General features: G+C 40.8%; 1 protein-coding gene across 1 annotated transcript in view; it reads left to right on the forward strand.

Moving 5' to 3' along the window:
• si:ch211-113g11.6 (uncharacterized protein LOC559008 homolog) overlaps nt 1–24121 on the forward strand; it is a 47192-nt gene that overhangs the window by 11557 nt on the left and 11514 nt on the right. Inside the window, exons 3-10 of the mRNA XM_037785282.1 lie at nt 1303–1365; nt 5104–5199; nt 5581–5686; nt 10794–10901; nt 11284–11423; nt 13254–13432; nt 15808–15916; nt 16154–16361. Of these exons, the coding sequence (XP_037641210.1) occupies nt 1303–1365; nt 5104–5199; nt 5581–5686; nt 10794–10901; nt 11284–11423; nt 13254–13432; nt 15808–15916; nt 16154–16361 (1009 nt within the window). The remainder of the gene's footprint in view (nt 1–1302; nt 1366–5103; nt 5200–5580; nt 5687–10793; nt 10902–11283; nt 11424–13253; nt 13433–15807; nt 15917–16153; nt 16362–24121) is intronic.

The following is a 24121-nucleotide window of genomic DNA, read 5'->3' on the forward strand; positions in this document are numbered from 1 at the left end:
AGTAGCATGACATAAACATAATTTAATGTAGTTGTAGTCTATTTACTAACACGCAGGGCAAAAGCACAGGACACATCCTCTTATACATCCATGGTCTGTGGTCTATTGGACATTGATTTTGGAGGTCCTTGAGATGAAAAAGATTGAGATTACTCTCAAAATCTGTGTGCTGGATTTTTCTAACTTCCATTTGTGCCGATCACTCACTTTATGCTCCTCTGGGAAGCGGCCGGGCGAAAAGCTTAATAAATAAATAAGTAAATAGTTATAATAGTATGCATATTTATAATATTTTTATTATTCAACACAAGCCATTTCGGTAGAGACGTTAAATATGACAATAGAATATAAATCATTTTGTTTTATTATTGTAAGGGACTTTGTAGGCGGATGTTTTACTGGCGTCCGGTAGTCACATTCAGTCCAAAATGGCGGAAGCGTAGCTCTGCTGCTGGACTCTGATGTTGCAATGGAACGACCAATTGACTTTCACTTCTTAGCAAGATACATTCTTTGGTCACAGGTACATCACCCATTTATTTGCGGACTACGGTTTTGAAGCTTTGAGTTCGACATTTTGGCCGTCGCCATCTTGGTTTTTTGCAACCAGGAGTAACACAAGAGGGTGAAGCTAAGAACAACGGAACGCTGAACAACACATTTTTAGGCTACCAAAATGTTATCATTAACTTTCATGAACTGAAAACACACTGTGAAAGGGTTAGAGTTGTAAAACGAAAACACTGACAAATCCCAGACCAGACATTACCATGGTAGCGACCTGTCAATCACAAGGTAGCCACACCCTAAAGCATACCCTGCTTTATGGTCTATTTGACTCTAAATGGGACCATAATTTACTAAATGAATATCATGCTGTATTGAAGAAGACTTGAAACTATAGATTGAGACCATAAACTCATGTTTACAATGTGCAACCAGGGGAGTCGTCAGGGGGATGGCCATTAGAAAGAATGCAAGTTTGAGGCACTTCCGCATTGGCTTCACTTTTTCGGAGGGTGCCGCCTGACTTGGAGCAACACGTTCATGGCTATTCTTTTGGGGGTTGTTGAGAGGAATTTGGGGAAATGTGAAGTACAGGAGGCAGGTTGTACACAGGATGTAAATGACAAATTGAATGAGAAAATAAATCCTTGAATGCAGTGAGTGGTGTTAGCTAAGAAAGTAGATGTTTTCTGTGAGGATTGTGTTTTAGCAGCTGCAGCAAGGTCACAGTTTTCTTGCTGAAACAGGGCAGTGTATAAGAACTTGGCACAAACTGAACAGTCCTTCCTCCCACAGATCCCAGCGGCATCGGACCAGACTGCAATTGATACCTGCAAGGCAAAGGCTGCACCACTCGAGGTAGAAATGCATCCTCACCGACAGCTCCTCCATCACTTCTGCAAAGCATTCTCCTACCCCATCACTGTATTATCATCGATGTCATCATGTTTGTCATCATCATCTTCTTCATCATCATCTGCAGTTGCACTACAGTGAGGTTAGTTCTACAATGTTCAGTTTTAATTCAGCTATTTAGGTTCATGTTCATGACGTGCAATAAAGACAAATATATGCATAAATAATGGTAATTTATAATATATGAGATAACATTACACGCGAGACAGCTTCACCTAAAACAAACACAGATGGGTAATCTGTTGATAATTGGAGTGCATAATTCCATCGAGAGACAATATTGTATTCATCTCTTGGTATTCTCTCAACCTGAAATAAGCCTAAGAGTGTGGGGGAGCTTCAACTTAATGCGAAATGCTCCGAGGCTCAGGAATAATCTTAAGAAGTAGGATACAGCGCTACTTGATATGCTGACTGTCATAGAAAATAAAGAAATCCAAATGACAAAAAAGGTGCCTGGCAAGAGAATGTCTTGGTATTTAAAGGTTGCACTTTTTATTACCAAGACCATCTTCACCATTGTACATCAATCAATAATTTCCACATTCATTTTGACACTGCTTTATAATTACAGGAAATTAAGATCATTGAAACACATTTTCCATTTATTCTCAGGGTTAACTTCTGCTTTTGCTCATTAGCTCAAAAAATAATTAATTTCCGCCTCTAGAGCCAAATTTAATACTTCAGATACTTCAGAAATATGACTATGCTCTCTACCATAATGTTAACACTTAAAAACAAATTATACTCTCAGCATCTTTATAGCCACGGGGGTCATGTCTGCAAGGGATCGCTTAGTAATATGTACCAAGTGTCTATATGTGTCCTCTGTCTTCTGGAGTATATCATGAGCAAGCCCACAGATAGAGGACCAGGGTGTTGCTATGAGGCCGTTTTGTGGTGTAGGGGCCACAGTCAATATTGCGGGTCACATGGTGCCCACTGGCCCAAAAATACTTTTCCCATACGCAATCCATACAGAAAGAGTGGATGTGGATGACCGTCCCCATTTTGGTTTTTGGCCATCGCCATCTTGGTTATTTGCAACCAGAAGTGACACGAGAAGGTGGAGCTAAGTACAACCAAACCAATTTTTTAGGGGACAAGAATGTTACAATTAACTTTCATAAACTGGGCCCAAACACATGGAACAAATTACAGCATTATGTGTCTTGGATTTGGAGCTCCACACCACGTCCAGTCTGAACAACGCAATCGGTTAACATGGGCAGCGCTTCGTGGCACTTTCGCCTCCTGTGTGAACCCGGCTTTAGGGTTAGCATTAATATGTTGAGATGACTTGTCTTGAGAAACTTCAGTTTGGATTTCAATAGATGATTCCTTGAGTTTGAGTGCTCACAGCAGAAAAGAAGTGACACCTTGCTTAAAAGCACTGTTGATCTATTTGTAACATCAGTGCTTCAAAAGCTGCCAATTATCTTCATATCATATTTACTGTAGCTGTATCAGAGGCTACATACAGCTGCTCAGAGCCCTTCAGTGTCCAGCCCACCAATGTCTGCCAGGACTGTTAACTGCAGTCAGGTTTAACAACGGAGTGTTATTCCTATTCTCTGTTAAGGCAGCATGTTAACTGAAGTCTATTTTGACAACCATGAGCAGGTTGCCATCAGGACAAGAGCATTTTTGCATTTCAATTGGCTAGGAATTCTACCATTTCAATATTTCTACCCATATCTAATGTAAGCTAAAACCCATCACAGTTGTGAGTATACATCAAAGAAAAGTGTTGCTGGGGTTAAGGCACAAAACAAAGAGGGCACTGTCTTCCCTGCATAAACAGACCTAAAGCTTCCAGAGAGTCTGGCAGTGGCAGATGGTGGAAAATCAGAACGTAATGAGAGACACAGTAAATGTTACCTAATAAAGCCAATGGCGCCGAAAAAGGGGAATGAAGGTCAAGAGGCAACATATTTCAGTGATAGGACAGCCATGAGGTTCGGTAAAAACATTTCCCCTAGATGATAGACAGACTGTATTTATAACTAAATCCATGTCAGCTTCAGTTTGTCCAGAACACACAGTCCCCAAAAGCTGAGCCCATGGAGCAAATACACTGAAGGCAAATATGGTCCAGGTTGAACACAACAATAACAAAATGTAGATGCTTGATGCGTCGTGGTTCCAAAATTTGAATTATTCTGTCATTGTGTCGTTGTATGATATGTTTCCCTCCTGCCCTGACTTTTCCTAAATACCTATTCTGTACATGCCTGTATTGTCATTTTGATCGAATAACATTTGGAAAACATGACAAAAGCCCCCTTTAGTAGCAAGGAGTAGCGGCAATTAGCGTTGGCACTCTCCTCTGACTTTCCTCCGGCAGCTGAATTGATGCATTTGCATAATGGCTGAGGAAAGACTGATGCTATAATACATGCCTGCATGCCAACCCCAACCTCCATTCCCTTACTGTCCTTGCTACGTTAAGGAAGCACTACTTCCTGCACTGGCACTAAATGTTGGCTTTGGACATAAATCACGAGGTGCAGAATCATTAAATATGCATGTAACTCCTACGGGTACTGGGATGGTATTCCAATGAGCATTGTTTGTTAGCAGTGTTGAGAGCTCCTTGCCAAGCAGTGCAGTAAAAAAAACACAACATCACACGAATTTGAGACCAGCTTTAGCCTGATCAAAAATGATGCTACCAAAGAAGACATTGGTTTGAGATTGACATCAGCTATTGGCCCCGGTAAGACTCACACTCATCTGTTATTCTTCCAGATAGCATACTTCAGACCTTGTTTCAAACAAATTCTAATGTTGTAATCTCAGTCCTACATTTTAGTGTGGGCCATGTAAAATCACTTAGCAAACATGCCCAAACTCAAAGTATTTCTCTCAAGAACACAAAGTAAAAAAGTGTACACTCACACACAGATTACCCAGCCCACCCACTCGCCTACACATCCACCTACAGATCCACCTACACAACCACCTACACACACTTACACAAGCTCTGGCCCTGCTTTTTGGACTTAGTGATGTACTTCCTCCGTCTCCAGTTTCTACTAGCCTTGTTTTCATCAGAATTCGTTTTTCTAAAAAGCACTTTTTTGTTAAAGATAAACGACAACAAACATGAGTCAACATGAGCACCGCCGGGACCTAAAATCAGAATTTACCCCTTTAGGTTGTACTCATTCATTTTCATCCAACATCCAGTAATGCCTTTGAGATAGCAGTCCATTTTCTGTACTCAATGAATAAGTGATGCATATGGAGTATAGCGGTGCTGTACTGCAGGGCTAAGCCTCCTGTGCGCTGTCTGCCAAAAATGTTCAGAGCATGGATTGCTTCCAATTTTTCTTAAATCTCTCTCTCTCTGAGCAATCCGCTTTTGCTCTAGTAATCTGTTTTATGTTGTACTCTTGTTTTGTTTCTCTGTCCCTCAACTCCACCTTCCTCTCTTCCTCTGTTTGTTATTCTCAGTCCCTTGGTCTTGTCTTGTTTTTTCTCTCCCTTTGTGCTGCCTTTCTCTTTTTTAATCACTTTTTCACATATTCTCCATAGTCTCCAATCTCATTTCCCCCTCTGTCTCTCTGTGTCTTTAATCCCTCTCCCAATCTGCACATTTTTCTCCCTTTCCCTCTTGCTTCTGCCTGATTTTATGCCTTTGTCACTTTCTTTTACTGCCTCTTTCTCTCACAGCTGGAGTGTGATAATTTCATCACCGTCATTCAGAAAGTAAACGACACAATAATAATATGTGGGACAAATGCTGGAAGCCCCAGGTGCTGGATGCTGGTAAGAGCTTCTTCAGACAAATTCATTGAAATGCTGTATTGTATCTTATTATGCAGGCACTGCAAATGTCCCACTTCTATTGGTTGCAGCTGCTCTTCAAGTCCAAACAGTCTCAAGATCAATTGTAATTAGCATTTATTTATGTGCTCACTTATTTCTTCTGCTAGTTAGATGAAGGCCGGGAGTTATTTATTGCCATGGAGGATGTTTTCACTCAGTAATAAATGTGTGCCCCCATGGATAAGATGCAATCTTCTAAACCCTGTGTGGTGACAAACAGATAACTGAGTGTTGGGTCTTGGGGTAGCAAACTGTAAAATGAAAAGTGTTTAAAATGCCAGACTTCCTCCAGGCTCAAACATTTCCTCCGTCTCCCGGCAGGTAAATGACACTGTGCTGACTGATGTCCAGGGCAACGGGCAGATAGCGTCTGCCTCTGACATCTCCCCACCATACCCTTCCCAGAGGTCCATCAGCTTGCCTGCAGGTAACAAACTCGAAAAAGAAATCCTGCTTGCTGGAGTTCATGATTCACTGGGTGGAAAAAGAATAAAATCTTACAAAAATATATATTCTTCATGGTTTAGTATCAGCAAGGGAAGACACTGCTATGAAACATTCTTGACAAAGAAGAGTTGTGTTGTTGCCAGTGAACCTGATGAACCTCATAATCAGCAGCTGGAGGCAGATTACAGATGACCTTAGTTAAAGTATTTGGCTCCTGTGTGGGTAAGGGCACGGTCACACATGCGCAATGCAGGCGAGTGACCATTGCCTGCTGAGGCGATATTCGTGCTGAATGTGGGTGGTGCCAAGTGGGGTCAACCACACACACACACACACATCTTTGCTTTTGGTTGATGCTGCGATTTCGCCGATCAAAGTTCACCAAAGTTGAACTCCAAGATGCAAATTTGCCACTGAAAGTGAATTTTTTATTCGCCCCTACGCTCGCATAAAAAGGAAGTAAACGAGAGGCAGATATTCGCCAATTTTAATTTCACACACGTGTGACCGTGCCATAAAGCTGAAGCACTAGTAGTTTAAAGCTTATTTGATTGGATGATATGAACCAGATTCCATTCCCTCTTGAATTCAGAGCTGATATGATTCGGGTCACATCAGCATGCAAACGTGCAATTACCTTGCAAGTTGCCACGATTCTAGTAGCTCAACGCTGGAAACTAGCTATCAAGCGAGCCACAACAGCTATAGCTATCTAAGTGGTTTGCTACCCCACCAAGCAAAAACACAGCACACTGAAGAACTCACGGCATTTAACCATCAAATTCCACAATGAGAATGTCCTCCAAAGGAAAAGTGACTATGATCTCTCTGAACCCTAAGTCATCTTCAACATTTAAAATAACTTTCTCAATTGTGCAATAAAATTTTAACTTCACTTCAGGTGTTTTTTTCCTTTTCCGAAAAAGAGTTGATGTGCTAAATGGATTATGGAAACGCCTTTACTGAATAAATTCTGACATAGCGAACATTTAACTCACATGACTGATCTGCTGTCGGCGTCTTCGTCACCGGACAGCATGAAACACGACCAATACTAGCTAACATAAAAGAACAACTACAACTTGCCCAATTGAAATAAATTACAGATGACCTCTCTCCATTTTTCTCTCGTAGATGGTTATATGGTAGATGTTTCTGATTCTCAACCTCTGCTTCTTCTTCTACTCTGTTTACGGGCGGATTACAGCCATGTGTAGCCTATAGCGCCAACTTCTGACAAAACTACATTGTAGTTAGTGTACTCCAAACCAGTTGTTTGAAATGCGTATTTCTATTTTTCGACATTTCAAAAGTTTGCTTCAAATTTCCTTGAAAATTGAATGGAAACATGACTAGTGATTTGTAATGGAGGCACCAAAAGAATGTCTTACACAATAATAACACTTATGTGGGTCTGTTTTGGAAGGCATTTACAAACGATAAATTTGTTGATCACAACTGGCCGCAAAAGTCATACAAAGCAATATTTTAACTTAGAAGTATAAAGGAATTTAGGCAAAATGATAGCTTCTTCTATTTTTGGACAGTGGCGATTTGCATATCAAAATTCAAGTAGAGCTCGGTTGCCACAAGGAAAGTCTCTCAATATGATTATTCCACTCAAATTAATTGAATTTTGTGCAAGATTTTGCTGTCATAAAATGCTGTTATGACCAGGCCCAAATACAAGGAGTCAAAGTCATCATTACTTTAGGAAGTAACAAATGAGGATGAGTTAAAGAATGGACTCCTTACGGTGTCACTGAGCTCCCTTTTGTAAGAGTGAGTGTCGCAATTTCAAAAGTCTCACCTTTTTTACCAAAGGTGTCACTTTTTGAAATATCTTATTTCTGAACAAAGCCGTCTTCAACTCTTTATATTAACTTTGCTCATTTGAGTGGAGAGCAGCAGAGCGACATTTGTGAGTCCCGAGAGTGATCTGTCTCTTATTATCACTCTCTATTCATAACATGCAAATGAGGAGGTGCTTTTATCGAAAGTACCTCACAATGTTTTAAAGAGCCAGTCCTCTACAAGATTTACTTTAATAAATCATGTAGTACTTGGCTGAAACATATGTAGGCCAATTTTACCTTAAACAAGATCTAATGTGTTACCTATTACTGAAAATAAAGTGCCATACTAATTGGCAAATATCTGCAATGAGAAATATAATTATATAGGTTTCTTTCTGTTGTGGTTAGAGTAAATGTTTGGGGAGATTGTTCTTGTGTTTTCACTTTGTACATCACGATATTCTTCAAATAATTAAACTCAGGAAAATAATTTTTGAGTTACAAAACCTTCACGGGTGTGAGTAGCTTTTTAATCAGCATTACAATAAAAGGAGCCACACTTAAGTGAAGGCTAATGAGTGAATGAAGCAATTCACTACACAGTTCAATCAAAGTCCTTATCTATCGGTGTGAGAGCCTTGCTCTACAGTATTAGCTGCATAGAGAAGATAACTTTATTAATCCTTCTTGGGGAAATTCAACTTTCAAGAGAACTGGACAAATCAAGTTTGAAGTGATACTGCAATCGCATCAGTTTTATTTAATTAGCCCCAAATCACACATTTGTCTCAAAAGGCATTATAATCTGTTTACAACACCTTCTATTCTCAGATCCTTGATTCAGATATAGAATTACTCTACCCGGAAACCTTAAGAAAAGCAGCAACACAGTGCCAATATGACCCAAGGTTGGTCAAATAGATTTTATTACTGTGCCTCAGCAGATCATATATGTAATTTGTCAAGTGTAACATCACCAGGGGATCACACCACCCTGAGTGCCAAGCGCACAAGAGTCAGCCATCTGCCGTCGTGCATTCACATGGAAAAACCCATGCAAAACATTGCTAAAATGGAGCTGTTGCACAACTGACTGCACAAACAGATTCAGAAATAATTCAGTTTTACAGACTCCTGGATGCTAAAGAGAAAAGAAAGATGGTAGGGCTGTGTAAACTCTAGACATTTTTTTCTCTACCTGTCCACTGATGGTTTTGATCAGACTGACAAATCCTTAAAAATGGGACCAGCTGTGGTATGCAAGTATGTGCCCTGCAGGTGTAGTTCACTTCCATTACTCCCGAGTTGAGGTGCATACACACAGGCTGGGGCAGGATTACGTGGAACGGCATTACATAATGAGGAGACACACATTTTGCAAAAAAGGGGATTATTAGCAGGATTACAATTTTAAAATACATTTTAAAATAAAGAGCGATGTAGTAATATTACCATGCACGTATATGCACACATTACAACACAAGTCTCAGACAATTTTTTGCCATTATTTAGTATGTAAAGCAGTCGTGATTTTGCTACTCATACTTCACTACATTTCAGAAGTAAACACCCCCTGCTGGCCATTAGAACGACTGCAAGTTTAAAGGTATCATATTATAGAAGTGAGATTTCCATGTCTTTTGTTATTATAAAGCAGGTATAGATGCTGTATGAATACTGTGAAAGTATCCACATGCTAAATACGGAGAAACGCACACAGCACTTATTCAGAAACTGTGCCTTTAAACGAGACGTCAGGACTTCCGTTAGGTTGTGATGTCACAACCATACAACCGGTAGATGTGCCACTAAACTCTGTATAGTTGACACAGAGTGAGTCCCCGGCTGCAATGACGCTGTGAAGTAAGCGGCTGCGCAGATGCGAAAGACCGGGAAACTGACCAATCAGAGCAGAATGGGCTTTTTTCGGTAGGGGGTCTTATAGAGACAGGCGCTAAAATGGAGCTTTTCAGACAGAGGCCGAAGAATGTAGGTTTAAGGCACTTTCACATTGGCTTCACGTCTCAGACCCAGAGGTAGCCCGCTGCATAACACACAGTAGAGTGCAAGTTATGCCTTTCTAGCTGTGACAATGCATTTATTTGCATATTTGGTATTGAGATAATCCGAAAGCGACAGAAAGTAATCAAGTTACTTTAATATTGTGATACTTGGATTAGGTTACTGACTACATTTTTTAACAGGTAATTAGTACTTATATCAGAACACATTTTTAAAGTAACCCTCCCAACCCTGCATATATATATATCTCAGGAAGCTCTGGCCACATTTCAACATCCACAGACCACTGACTGTCTGCTACATCGTATCAATCATTGTCGTTGCCCATGGCAATCCTTTCAAGAGTTTATTATTTTCTTCTCAGCATCACAGCTCTCCTCAGTTGATTTGCTTTGCCACACAGCGACGGCAAAAAAGACTGTATCACACTATACTAATCGCTTGTATTTTTGTTAAAATACAGGTCTGCTAATAAATATATTATGTTTTTCAAATCCAGCTCAATTGAATTTAATAAAAGACAATTGTTAGGGGTGTAATTCATAAATTTCACAAGGTCACCACATAAGACTTCAGTTCATTGCATCTCTCCACAGGGAACTCTGATGATGTGATATCGAGCAGTGCAGGGTCAGATTAACTAAATAGAGATGTTTCAAATGAAAACGACCTTCCAGTGGTCGCAGCGCATGATGAGGGTCGGACAAATTGTCTATTTTGCTAATGCAGACGGATTGTTTGTAGAGACACTCAGAAATTAGTCAGAGGTTAGTTTATCGCTGCAGGACGGCGCTCTTCCAGATGGAGATCGATTGTTGAAGCCGACCCCTTTGCTTGAGTCGAGCGGCATTCTAATAACAATCAGTCCTAATTAAGATGTTACTGTTACGATTTAAAATGCCCCCCTCCCCCTCTGCATCGCTATGGAGACGGAGCTCTAAGTGGGGTTATAAGAATATGGTGATTGGGGGCTGCTCATCAGTGCAGTCAGCTATTCTGCCTTGATGTCTTCTTTGCTCCTGCTCTCCCTTTCTTCCCCTGTTGTTTAATTCTGTCTTTGGCCTCCTGAGCCTCCTTTTTCCTCTCTTCACTCCTCCTCTCTGTGTTTAATGTTCTCTCTCTGTATCCTCCTATCCTCCAGCTTCACTCAATCCCCTCCTGTGTCACTCCAATCCCCCTCCTCCTCTCGCTCTAAACCTTGTACCCTTTTCTTTTTTTACCCTCAGTTCACCCTCTCTTCTCTCTGTTTTTTTTTCCTCGCTGTCTCAGATGGGAGTTTGTATTCTGCTATGTCGTCGGTGGCAGGTCACGCCGGCTCGATCCGCCGTACGTTTGGCTCCCAGAAACTCCTGAAGACGGAGAACATTTGGCTGCTGAGTGAGTAGGAGGAGGGAAGTCACGCAGAAACCATGCAGGTTTAGACTAATGAATATGGAGATGGTGGGTGGTACTCTCTGTAAATCACCCACTATAATTCCCATGGGAAAAAAAAATAACATGTAGGTGTATTCACTGTCACTGTGTTTATGGTTCAGGTCACATTTTTAACAGCTTTAAAATGCAAACCAGAAAGAAGAGCAGTCTGTTGATTCTCACAATGTCCTCACAAGTATATCACAAGTTTAATATTAGCATTAAAAAAAGGTGATGTAATCATGAAATAAGACACTAGAATATGATATTGCATGACCCAGGAGAAGTCTCGAAGGTGCATCGGAAACAAAGTGACTCAATGGACACATTTCAATCTCATCACCAGATCCGCAGTTTGCCGGCGCAGCCATAATCCCGTCATCAATCAAATACAAGGAGGAGATCTACTTCTTCTTCAGTGAGTTCAACAAGACAGCCAGGGTGGATGAGGAGCCTTACAGGGCCCGCATAGGCCGAATCTGCACGGTAAATATCCCACTTTGTTTGGGAACAAGTGGACAAATCCAGGTCCATACACCCAACCTCCTTCTCCATCACATTGCATATATCGGAGTTGTGAGCAGGCAATCAAAGAGTGCTTTACCCTTGTCAGATTGTTTCATTTGAATCATTTTAGAGGCCTGTAGATTTTGTATGAATACTGTGTTTCAAAAGACAACCACTGGTAATAAAATGAACTTGAACACTTCAGAGTTCGAACAAATCCAAAATGTGCAGAGTGAAGATGCAGCACAACACAAGGTGATGTAGTACACTGTCCACTTAACATACAACGCAACATGTTTCCAGTTTTATATTAGTAAATCCATCCATCCATCTGCAACCGCTTATCCCGTTAGGGGTCGCGGGGGGGCTGGAGCCGATCCCAGCCGACATTGGGCGAAGGCAGGGTACACCCTGGACAGGTCGCCAGTCCATCGCAGGGCTGACACATATAGACAGACAACCATTCACGCTCACATTCACACCTACGGGCAATTTAGAGTCCACAATTAACCTAACCTGCATGTCTTTGGACTGTGGGAGGAAACCGGAGTACCCGGAGAAAACCCACGCTAACACGGGGAGAACATGCAAACTCCACACAGAAGGGTCCCAAGCCGGATTCGAACCTGCAACCCTCTAGCTGTGAGGCGCCTATTAGTAAATCAGCTCAGAATATTAAATTGTAGGAAACGTTCTGCACAATTTAGAGCTGCTGCTGCATTGCTTTGGGTCTGAGGAGAAACTTGCAAGCATGTTGCATTTCTTAACACTTTCCAATCAGTGATGTCAAAGCAGGTGTTTCCCAATCAGCCGTCAAATTCTAATCACCTGCTGCCTTGTGTGATTCATGACTTACCTTCTGAATCAATCTTATCCCAGATAGACACAGACATTAAAAGATAAATGATAAGAACAGAAAAGTAAAGTTTTGTGTGATCTATCTTAGGAATTTGTGGAGTTTCTCAGCAGTTCTTGAAATAGTCACGAAATTGAATGTATTGATTCGTGGACGTAGACACAAATGTCACTTTTTTTTCGTGATGGTCAGCACAAAATCAATTTGTATGTTATCCACGCAATTGTGAACCGGAAGGATAAAGAGCGGCAAACCACATAGGGAGTAGATCAGGGTGGATGGGTGGGTCAAAAAACACAGGACTTTCGCCCAGGAGACCGGCGTTCGTGTCCCGTGGAAACTAAAAGTTCAAGTTGATTTATCTGTCACGTAACTTCCATAATTAAGTTACAGCACTTCCAGAGTTATTCTAACCCAAACCGCAATCTTTTATGAAAACGAAGTAGTTTTATTTTGAAAAGACTGGAGCTGAAATTGACACGTGTGTCACGTGTTGCTGGACATTTGTAGGAAAATGCACGAAAAATACGTTGTAGAAAGTTGTGCTGAGCTTCACGAAAAAAAAGTGAAATTCATGTCTATGTACACGAATCAAAGAGATTACATTTTGTGACTATTTCACAAACTGCCGTGAGACTGTGTTGTTTCATCTTGTGCATTAACGTGTTAATTAGTTAGCTTTAGGATTTAAGCTATTAAGCTTAAGATTAAGCTTTTTAACACACATCTTGGAGCAATCTGTGTACTGAATGCTCAGAGAGAAAACAAGCAACATATTGTTTTCCCCAAAATGTCAGGGTATTCCTATGAGGTGGGGGAAGGGACTCCTGGAGTTCCGGGTAAGGGGTCAGTGTCACATCTTGGCAGGAGACAAAGTAAAACTCAGAATCAATCTGGCAACCTGGCTGCCCTACTATGACTTTGTTGTCACAGTCCTTTTATGTCATTTCCAGGTGGATGAAGGGGGCATCAAAGCCCTCCTGGCAGACTCATGGACCACCTTCATGAAGGCCCGGATGATGTGCGGCGCAGGAAACACACAGCAGCAGTACAACAACTTGAAGCAGGCGGTGGTGCTAACAGCTCAGGACAAAAGGGCCGGAGTCCTGTATGGCCTGTTTAACAACGCATGGTGAGCTGGTACATTTAAACACTTTGACTACATCCACAGTTTAATTGGCTTCAGGGAAATTACACTGGACATTTTATGTTTTTAATGCTATTTCAGGAATGTGGTGATGTAAAACAAAGAAAGCACAAAGAAGCTTTGTTGTGTTGCATGAAGCTGAAATCATGCTTCTCAGAAGATACTCGTATACGTCTCTGTGAAAAAACACAGAGAACGGAGGTTATTTGATTCAAGTCCTGTCTGGAGGCGGGTTGGAAATGGAGATGAAATCAAAGATACATACAAGAATAAAAGGAACAGCAATGCCAGCTACCCCTGTTCGCTACAGGGACACTCTGGAGAAATATAATTCGTTTCTTGCTTCTGTTTGATTCTTAGGCAATTTACTAACAATGACTTAACATGATTTACGGGTAATGAAGTCCTTCTTTTATCTCATTTAGTTTGCTTTTTGGAATCGTAGTTGTTCAAAAACCTGGAAATCAGCATTTTAGTACTTCTTGTTCCCTCGTCTCAGTCAATGGGTTTTTAACGTCGTTTTTTACGAGTTTAAGATTAAGAGAGATTTTAACATTGTGTTTTACGACATAAGATCCGTCAGTAACAATCCCAATCGTGAATTTTGAAGCTTTTACATGTCTTAAAAAGGCAGTTGCTAAAGAGTGGCTAAATGGGACGTCATCACGCCTAGTCTGCCTTCAGCTTAGTGGTGGTGACGTGAAGTCATGCGACCGTGTGCAGTTCGTTCATAGCCTGATGTTAGCTTTTTACCTCTGGTGATTGCATTCACTCTTCAAAAATCATAAAAGTTGTGATCATTTGTGGAGATTATCTTCCTGAACACAACGTGTAAGTATCATAAACGTTTGTTTGCCACTTATTTTCTACAGTAATCCAAAATCCAATGGAAAAATGCCTTTTGTCATGGGAACCCAGTGTGATGTTAACTTCCTGGTTGTTCAAGAAAAAATCATCGACCCTGCAGCAATCCTTTTGTTAAAGTGTTGATGAAAACTCCAGGCAGCCAAACATTTATTGCAATAGCTGCATATATATTCACAGGATAATTGATTGACATTAGAGCACAGTTAGTGACAAAAGTAAATTGGTAGCGACTCGGGCTAATTTTAATATTTTAATATGTGACTGAAGATGAAATCTGATTGTGTACTGCCATAAGACATGTATATGGCCACTATCAGTAACGTCACCCACAAAAAAACAAACTTACTGCCTTTGGACAGTATATATACTTTTAAAATGACATTTTACACAATAGATTTGTGATAATTTAAAGTCAAGCAAAACCCACTTCAGTCATCATTCTTGAATGAGCAAATCTGCAATTGTTTCACTCACACTGAAATTCCTTTTTTATGCAGATTTTGTGTTGTACTGTTGTTCAAGGACAAGAGCGCATAATGTGAATACAGTAACCTAATTAGACACAAGTTGAGGATGTATAATTGCACTATTGAGAAATTCAAAGGAGTATATTCCCTTAGTTGTAAAGCACTGTACAGTATAATATGGAGGAGAGCAAACATAACCCAGGGCTCAATATTGATTCTGAAATTCAGAAAAACTGTTTGATCTGTCAGAACATGCAAACAATGCAATGAAACAAACAGACAGCACAATGAAAAAAAAACAAAGCTAAACAATAACACAGTAACTGACACTCATCCACCCACACAGCAGCACACATGCAGACACACAATATACACACCCACCGACTCAAGTTTCTCATTACATCAGATTTTGAAAAAAAGTGTCTTGTCAGTGTTTAGTTTCCATTTTCTTTGACTGTAAAAGCAGTATAAAGCAGAATAAGAATATTTGTTCTCAAGGTTTGCAAGTCATGTTTCAGTAATATCAGCTGTCATACATCTGATAATATGAGTACAGAACATGTTGTGGTGTCATTTTTGGCAAGGCGTTGCTAAAAATGCCTCTAATTGTTTACCAAACAGACTGTGCGGGGTAGACTGTCAGACCCTGCAGCAGTAAAATAAGAGGTTTTCTAAAGGGACTCTGGTGCTCAGACACACTACGCTTCTGTCCACAGGGACCACCAAAATCAACACAAAATGAAAGTTTTTCATAGTAGTTTTAAAAACAAGTTAAATTTAAATTACATTCTGAGCCTTCTTTTATAAGGAAACAAAGAAAATATATTTCATTTAACTAGTCACACATGTAGGACATATTCAACTGGTGACAAGGGATAGCAAGTAGACATTGGTTCGCTCTAAGGGATCATAGATATTTACCGTTACTGGCCTGTGAAACTCTAGCTGTCTCCCTGCATGTCCCTCATAAGCACTCGCCCTGTTTTTATGGTGGATGTAATTACTCTTCTCTCTACTGTTGTTCAGGGGCAGAACAGTGATCTGTGCCTACTCCATCGAAGATATTGACCAGGCTTTCTCCACATCCAAACTAAAGGGCTACAGCAGTACAATCATCGGCCCTCGCCCTGGGATGGTAAGAAAAAACGACAAGGTTTTTTGTCACACTAATCTCAGAAAAACAGCATTGAGATAAAAAATGTGCAATTGCATGAGTCAACCTTTATTTCAGCCTTTAGGCGAAAAGATTGAAGTGCTATTTTTGAAAGGCATGAGTTAATAAAAGAGAAGCAATTTTGAGCTCTTTGTCCAAGGGCGTTTTGTTTACTCCAGAGCCCAGCCTCTGAATCCATTACGTCACTTCTCCTCTCAGTGTGTCCGCAAAAACTCGACAGCGGGAGGTCACAACGACATCAAAAACCTCGGGGTGATCAGATACCACCCAGAAATTGAAGATGTGATCCGGCCTGTCGGTGTGGCTCCACTCGACCTGCCAACAGATGACCAAATCACACACACTGTGGCGGACATTGTCCTGGCGGTCAACGATGAGCACTACAGTGTCCTGTACCTCGGAACAGGTGTGTGTGTGTGTGCATGCATATGTGTGTGTGTTAAAGCTTCAGGTGTTTATTATGGAGCAACAGCACCCTCTTTCAACTTGCTTCATTTCAACAATCTCTACTGCCATTAGAAAATAAAAGCAGCCCTAGCTGACCAATCACAGTTATTGTCATCTTCACGCGGCATCTGTAGCCGCTGAAGTGTAGATGCATTTGTGAGCCATGCACGTCAGCTACAGTGTAGCCTATGGTGGCTAAGTGCGTAGGCTTTATAGCTATACGTAACCTCTTAACGCTAGCGATGTCCAGATGAAGCTTTTTTACACCCGATCTCAATCAGCGTCATAGTAATATTTAGTTAGTAATATCTGCCGATACCAAGTCCCAATCTAGAACATCTATTTTCCTAGATAATACAGCTGCACAGTGCAGTCTGTAATCTTTTATGCCTCGTTGGTGTCTCGAGGGAATTCCTCTCTCCCTTCAAAAGTCTCCTCCAGTGTTTGTTGCTTTGGTGTAGCTGAATGACCTGTATTCCACTGAGTGTTTAATTTCGTCGTCTAAAATAAATCACTCTTATTGGCTTTTTGCTCAGGGTGCTTTTGTTGCACTTGCAGTGGCGTCGTGAGTGTGGTTGTCGTCGGCCCTCCACCTCTGTCTTTCTGTGCTGTCCGCGGCGAAACACCGTGCACTATAGATGACAGCTAAAATGCTCTCACATTGAGCTGAAGTGTACATAAATTAGGTACATAACAGTCTCATACTGCGTTTTGCTGTCGCTTATGGTGTTTTGCCTGTTACACACCGAGCTCAGTGGAGTGGCGGAGAGATGGACAGCGTTGCGTGCATGAAAGCTTTGTGAGCAAAAACACCTATGTGACAGCCGACATAAAACGAAGGATAGGATCGGGCTCATTATAGCCCCATATATACCGATCAGTTAAAAAATGCCTCGATCAGCCCTGATACAGATCTTAGAGATCGGATCGCCAACGCACAACTATAAATCGGCCTTCACTCACTCTAATCATTACCTGAATCACAACTCTAACCTGAAACTCAGGTGTTGGAAGGGTCCCTGTTAAAGATACATTAATCATTTTTCAATCATTAGAGGGCAGAGGAACTCCAAAACAAGCAGACAGACATATAGCCAGGATATATTATTGCTTTAAAAAGTTAATCCAGCTGATGTTTTAACAATTAATAGCCTAATAACACATCCAGGAGACACTGGGCAACATTATCATCCCACTGGAGTTGTGTTTGCATTATTTTGTCTTCTTTTAGCTCTGATTTGGTCTCCACCAAAAAAATGGTCTAAAACAATGGTCATGAAATATGTAGAAGAAGGTCTGCACACTGTAGCTCACTTTAAGTGGAATTTATTGGCACTTCTTGGCTACTGACATAGTGAGGATGTACCTCAAACATGTATAGGAACAGGAATCTACACACATGAGCCCATGGATGTAAAACGAGGGAGGAACAACATCTATAACTGGAGTCAGTGTACACATAATTAGCACAATTCACACAAAATCACTATATAACTTCACAGTATGCATATACAAACCATAGAAAATGGCCATAATATCATGTAGAAAAGACCACAATATCTCTCACAGTGAATAGTCCAGTTCAACCTAGGCAAAGCATCCATATCACAATATTTATCACATAATTTGATCACATGAAATATATACAAAGTCATATTACATAAAAACACTGGTCCCCAAGGTCTGTGTGAACAAAAAAATCTGGCGCTTTACATCCTCAGCAAGTCGCTTTGTCATCGTGCTCTCTGGTGCTGAGCAGGTCATGTACAGCTGGTTTATCAGAGCATTTTTGCTGAAAGCAGCTGCCGGCTGCTGCTGGAAATGGGACAGAAGTGGTGAAATGAAAAGATATGATTGCCTGACTAAGGTTGTACAGCAGGACCTTTTTGTATATTTATTATCTCGTTCATGTCTCTGCACCTGCTTTGTTTCTGTTGGTTGGATGGTTATTGTGGCAATAAGAGTGAATAGAGATGGGGGGAAATCCTGTTCTCAGCAACAATTGAAATACACTTCAGCTTTTGTTCTTATAAATCAGGGCAAGTGAGGGTAACACTTCATTTTACAGGTCCACAAATGTCATGGTAATTAGGTGATAAGTAGCAGGTAACCTGTTTTAAATTTATTTGGAATTACTGCCAAAGTACCCCAAATTACTTTATTATAAACATTATGTAATAATTATATGATAAAATAGCATATACTCATTGAAATAGGGCTCTTAGGCTTGAGAAGCGACTGTGCGCTGCTCTTCATCGGAGGTGCAAAACCAAAACTGATAGAAGACACTTCTGATGAGGCACAAATCTCACCATTGTGTGAATTACTGTCCACACAAATGTAACCTGGTAGCTAATGTAATGGTTCAGGGAGTTTTTTAAGAAATTTCAAAAAAGTTATTCGATAATAATTATCTATTTACCAGCAGGCATGGAAATAAATCCTATCAATTAACTTTGTATTCTTTTCCTGGAAATGTATTAAATGAATTACCAGCTATTTATTACTGCTTATTGGGAAATAATTAAATAAAATAATATTTATAATAGATATAAAATAATAATAATAAAAATCCAGAGTCAAGTCCCAAGTCAAGACAGCCAAACAAAGTAATTTTCGATAAATTTTAAGATAAATATTGGGGTAATTTTGTAGTAATTCCAAAGAAATTTCAAATAGGTTACTTGCTAATTATCCCCTAATTACCCTATGCAATTTGTGGACCTGTAAAATGAAGTCTTACCCAAGTGAGTCCTACAATCCAAGGTTCTACCAGTTCAGCAGCACAACACTGCGGGCAAGCAAGATAAAAAATTATAAAAAAAACAAACATCACAGATATTTAATTAATGCAAAACAATAAAATGTACAGCTGAAAGATGTGCTTGAATTCTTACTTTAAGCACTAAATAATAGAAAGTGTGGAAAATGTACACTAAGTCAAAATCAATTCTGTTCAAAATCTATTCAGACGATTGCTGGCCTTCACACGACTGTTTCTATTTGATCAAAGCAGCAATGCTGAGGCGCTGCTGTTGCCCATAGCAGTTACTCACAAAATTGCCTTGTGCCTCAGGGAGATTACTATGGCAACCATCACAAGTCATATGTTCATGCGTGCATGAATGTCTCACCACGCTGAAGTTCACCAAAAAGATGAGCAAGTGTCATCTTTCCGAGCACAATTTCTCCTGCAGTGGATGTGTGCTTGTCATTCATCAGGCAGTTCTGGGTTGGTTCTAATAATATCTCACAAAAAAACAACGTAGTGTGAAAAAAAGACAGGATGGCCTCTCGCTGTGGGCTTTACTAACTGTGTCAGTAATAGGAAGGAGAGGATGGAGAGCTATGAAGAGCCGAGGGTCTCTGTGGTGGCCTAAAAAGAAACTAGAGCAGTTTGAGTCGCACTGAGGCCGGAGGAACAGGTTGTACTGGAGATCTGCTGTTCCACACTTGCTCATTATTCCCTGCTATTTGTTCAATTTTCAAGAGCAGTCATGTGAAAGAACATGTGTTGTCGGCCATCACTCCTGAATATTTCTGCTCTTGTGATTTGGGGAAAAAAACGTCTTGGACTCCTCTGATCTTTTCTGAATTCCGGTTTGATCGTATTCCTTTTTTCTCCCGTTCAATATTGCATCACCTTCACGTCGGGGCACCAGCTATTAATATTCACAGGACTTGTAACAAGTCACGCTCATCAGTCTGCATAATTAATTCCAAACATGCCCCTTGTATCTCTACAAATGATGGAGAGAAGCTCCCTCCTTGACATAATCCAATCTTTAGTGAGTGGAGCACACAGACAGACAGCTCTTCCTGATGGATAGTTGCATTAGAGCAGTGTAAACCAATCAGAGGAGGAGAAGCGGCGAGCCAGGGTCTACCTCTGGGCCCCGTGACAGTGAAATCGAAGCACATGCATTTTGGGAAGCCCTGGGACATTACTCTTCCCTGGTGATGGAAATTCCAATAAACATCCTTCACAAAGACGAGCTCAGAGACACAAACCGCACCGTTCATCTTTGTGCAAGAGAAAGCAATGGCTGATATTAGTGTGGTAGCCTGGAGGGCAAATATAGAGTGTTCAAACGATAAATATCTACAAAGGGGGTGAGATCACCCTCAATGAGGCTCCCTCTGTTGAAGACCATTAAAGCATGAATTCTATTAACCTGTTTAGTGTGCGTTAAATGAACTGTGGTGGCACATCGCGTACACCTTAAAAGTTGGGTGGATGTCTGCTTCCACACTGGTGTGTTTGTTTGTGGTGAGAACCCAAAGCAGACCAGCTGGTCACATGCATAAATCCAAAAGCTAAAACAAATATAATTACTTGGTTTGTGTGCTGATGATAGCAGCCATTTTCTTCATCATGTCCATCCTCTTGATTCTATTTGCCCAAGCTCCTGTTGCTGCTCCGGGAGTTGGACCTAATTTTATTTTTTGGTGCTCATACTTCTCATTCGTCTTTAATTTAAAGAGGACCTATCACGCTTATTTTCAGGTTCATACTTGTATTTTGGGTTTCTACTAGGACATGTTTACATACTTTAATGTTCAAAAACGCTTTACTTTTCTCATAATCAGCTGTGCTTTAGCACCTCTTTTCACCCTTTGTCTGAAACACTCAGCTCCCGCCCGCCCTCTTGGTTAAACCCAGTCTGCTCTGATTGGTCACCTGGCCCACTGTTGTGATTGGTCAATTGAACCAAACTCTTTGGACTCCACTTCAGCTCCGTTCTAACTAGCTTTGTTTGAGGGCGTGCCAAACTAGCTGCTAGGCAAAATGTGTTACTTGGTGACATCACCATGTCACAGAAGAAAAAGGTGGAACTTCAAGCAAGGCGTTTCAGTCAGTTCAGGAGCGGTGTTTCTGTGGGGGAGAGTAACTCCCTTTGGTGTGGACTTTGGGCTTTGGAACTTTGCAGAGCTTGTACATGCACAAACAGCTATATAACACACTAAAGGAAAGAGAAAAGCACAAAAGCATAATAGGTCCTCTTTAGAGAGATCACAAAGTTGAAACTGCAAAGCAAGAGACAAATCAATTGTGAGATTAACATAGATAGATAATCCTTTGTTTAAACAGGTAGTCTCACTGAGATCAATAACTCCTTTTCAAGAGAGACCTGTACGTAAGTGCAAACATGCACAGTATAAAAGACTGTGTTTTTGTATCTCTGTGTTTTTGTGCATATTTTTTCTCTAAATTTGTATCATTTTCACTACATATTCAGCTGATCACAGCAAACACTCTTCAGCCATTCAACACTTACAGTAAGCTCAAGTAGAATGACTAGACTGTGGGTGCCATGCTCAAGGGCACCTTGATGTCGGCTGTTATAAAAGTAGAGAACATTACTCATCTAATTTCCCCACGCATCTTGTGTATTCCAGTCGCAGTCGTCTGGCGAAGTGAAGAGGATATTTGGAGGCTAAAGGAATTCACTTTAAAATGTTGACCTAGAACAAACTGACAGGGCGGTGCCATGCAGAGTCCTAATTAGCTAAATAGCTACCGTATACTCTGTGTTTTAAACCCTTTCTAACTAGTCTCGTGGGACTCCCACTGGAAGATGCAGGCTGACAGAACGCTGCAGGATTTGACACAGTTAATTCTTCTGTCTCTTGATCACAAGACAGCAGATAATTCAGCAGAATTATGCATGTAATAACCAGCTACTCCAATATATGTCAGCTTGAAAACACGACGGACAATGATATTCACCGTGAGCATTTTGAAAAAACTACTTTCCCATAACAGACTTAACGTGGTGCAGTGGTTTAGTTCATTTGAAGTCAAACCTGACATAAAGTTGTAGTTCTTTGATTATTGAAATGATTATGACCTGATTTAGATTGACACCACTCAAGAGGAACTCTGATATTTCATTGCATCTTGGTTGTGGTGATATGTCTTTTCTCTGATACATCCTGGGATGGGGTTTGATGTCCCAGTTAATGGTTGGTATTTTAAGTCTTTTCCTGTGGGTGTTCTCAGTTTCATTGGAGTCCCTTTTGGTCAGAAGTGACTTAAATCCAGCTGATATTTGCAGCCATAGATTCAGCTGGAAGAGACAGCACTGTGTTTAACATTGAAGTCAAGTCAGGGGCAGTTCAAGACCTGGTCCAAAGGCAGTTTAGACTTATCCAAGGTCCGAGACAAATTGATTCCTTTTTATAGTAACTGTTTGGTCACTAGGAGAGACACTGAGTAACTCTATCACCAGAGAGAACACTGACACTGGACAATTCGATGAAACCCTGGAAAATGTTCAATGACATTATTTTTTTACGTCCAATGCCTACATTTTGTATAAAATTGCTATTTACAATATCTGCACATCACAACGTGGGCAAGGTTAGGGAAAGATCGTTGTTATGGCAACAGTATGGTGAAGGTTACGGTTAAAGAATCTAAAGTGGGATGTGCTATACATCAAGCCCATCAGGAAGAGTGACATGCTTTGAAGCCAATTTTCGTTACAACTTCCGGGTCTGTCATGTGATGCCACTGGGCCCAGAAATACGTTTTGGGCTTACATTGGAAAAGAAATATCTGTAAATCAGTGGCTACGTTTTTTGAGCACTTAACTTAAATAGCCCTAATTTAATTAGGTTGTAAAATATTACTTGCAAAATTGTGTTTGAAATTGATGCACATCATATGTGTAATTCATGGCGCAATTCAAACGGGATCAAAACAATATTTTTTTCCGAAATATGGTCCCATGGTGGTCCACTGTAAGGGACGGGACTTCGGCTCTCTATGGACTCCATGGATGCGGAAGATTGGCAGAAGAGCCGGGTAATTTTATCACTCGGCAGTTGAGCAATTCATTGCAGTTGGCTTCATGTGCCACTGAGCAACTCACTTAGGAATGAACAAGAGCCCGCCTCCAATATTGTATCCAGTTATCCTCATACTTCCATGGTATACGTCCATCCACCACACCAAAGTCTTCACCCTTACATTCCTCTTTGCTGCATTAATGACACACTACATCATACGTTCTACGTTGGGCTTAAAATGTGCAATGCAGATCCGTCCAACATGAACCTCATTCCTAGGATAGTAGGCTGTACAGAGAAAGGTGGACCCATGAGTAAAGAGTTGCAAAAAATGATAATCAAACCATCTAAATGGTCAAACCAAAACCATTTGCATCAAAATCTTTCACTACTGCCTATTTGTGTCACCTCCGGTCTTACTAGTGAGATAATATTAATAACTAGTTGATAGTCAAACAAAAACATCATGGAAAGGCAAATAAAACTAATAATTGCATTGCACGTCTGATGCCTCATTCTGTGGTGTTTGGCTTGTGGAAGAAGAAAAAGAAAATTCACCTAAATGGGTGAAAGCGCTGATTTGCCGCAAGTCTGTTGGCACTGCTGACAAGTGCCAGCTGGAGCCAACAGTGCTGCACACAATGCGAAATCTACACCCGGCCTCTGAATTTCAATGTGTGTGTGTTGTGTCAGGACCCTAAAGAGCAGCAAAGGAAGTATAACAGGCTGTAGACCTCACTTAGTCTCTGAGGCTGCCGACTGTTAAAAATGGAACAAAGGAGCAGGCAGTAGTGTACGATTTCTTTTCCTTCAGTAACTCAGTGACAGATTGACCAGAAGAAGTCAAGCTGCTTGGACTTTTTCAGACATGGAGGCGATACAACAGAAAGATCCCCTCAGGGATGGAGGAAATGTCAGAGCCAT

This window comes from Sebastes umbrosus, chromosome 11 (assembly GCF_015220745.1).
Source record: "Sebastes umbrosus isolate fSebUmb1 chromosome 11, fSebUmb1.pri, whole genome shotgun sequence".
In the NCBI taxonomy this organism is placed as follows: domain Eukaryota; kingdom Metazoa; phylum Chordata; class Actinopteri; order Perciformes; family Sebastidae; genus Sebastes; species Sebastes umbrosus.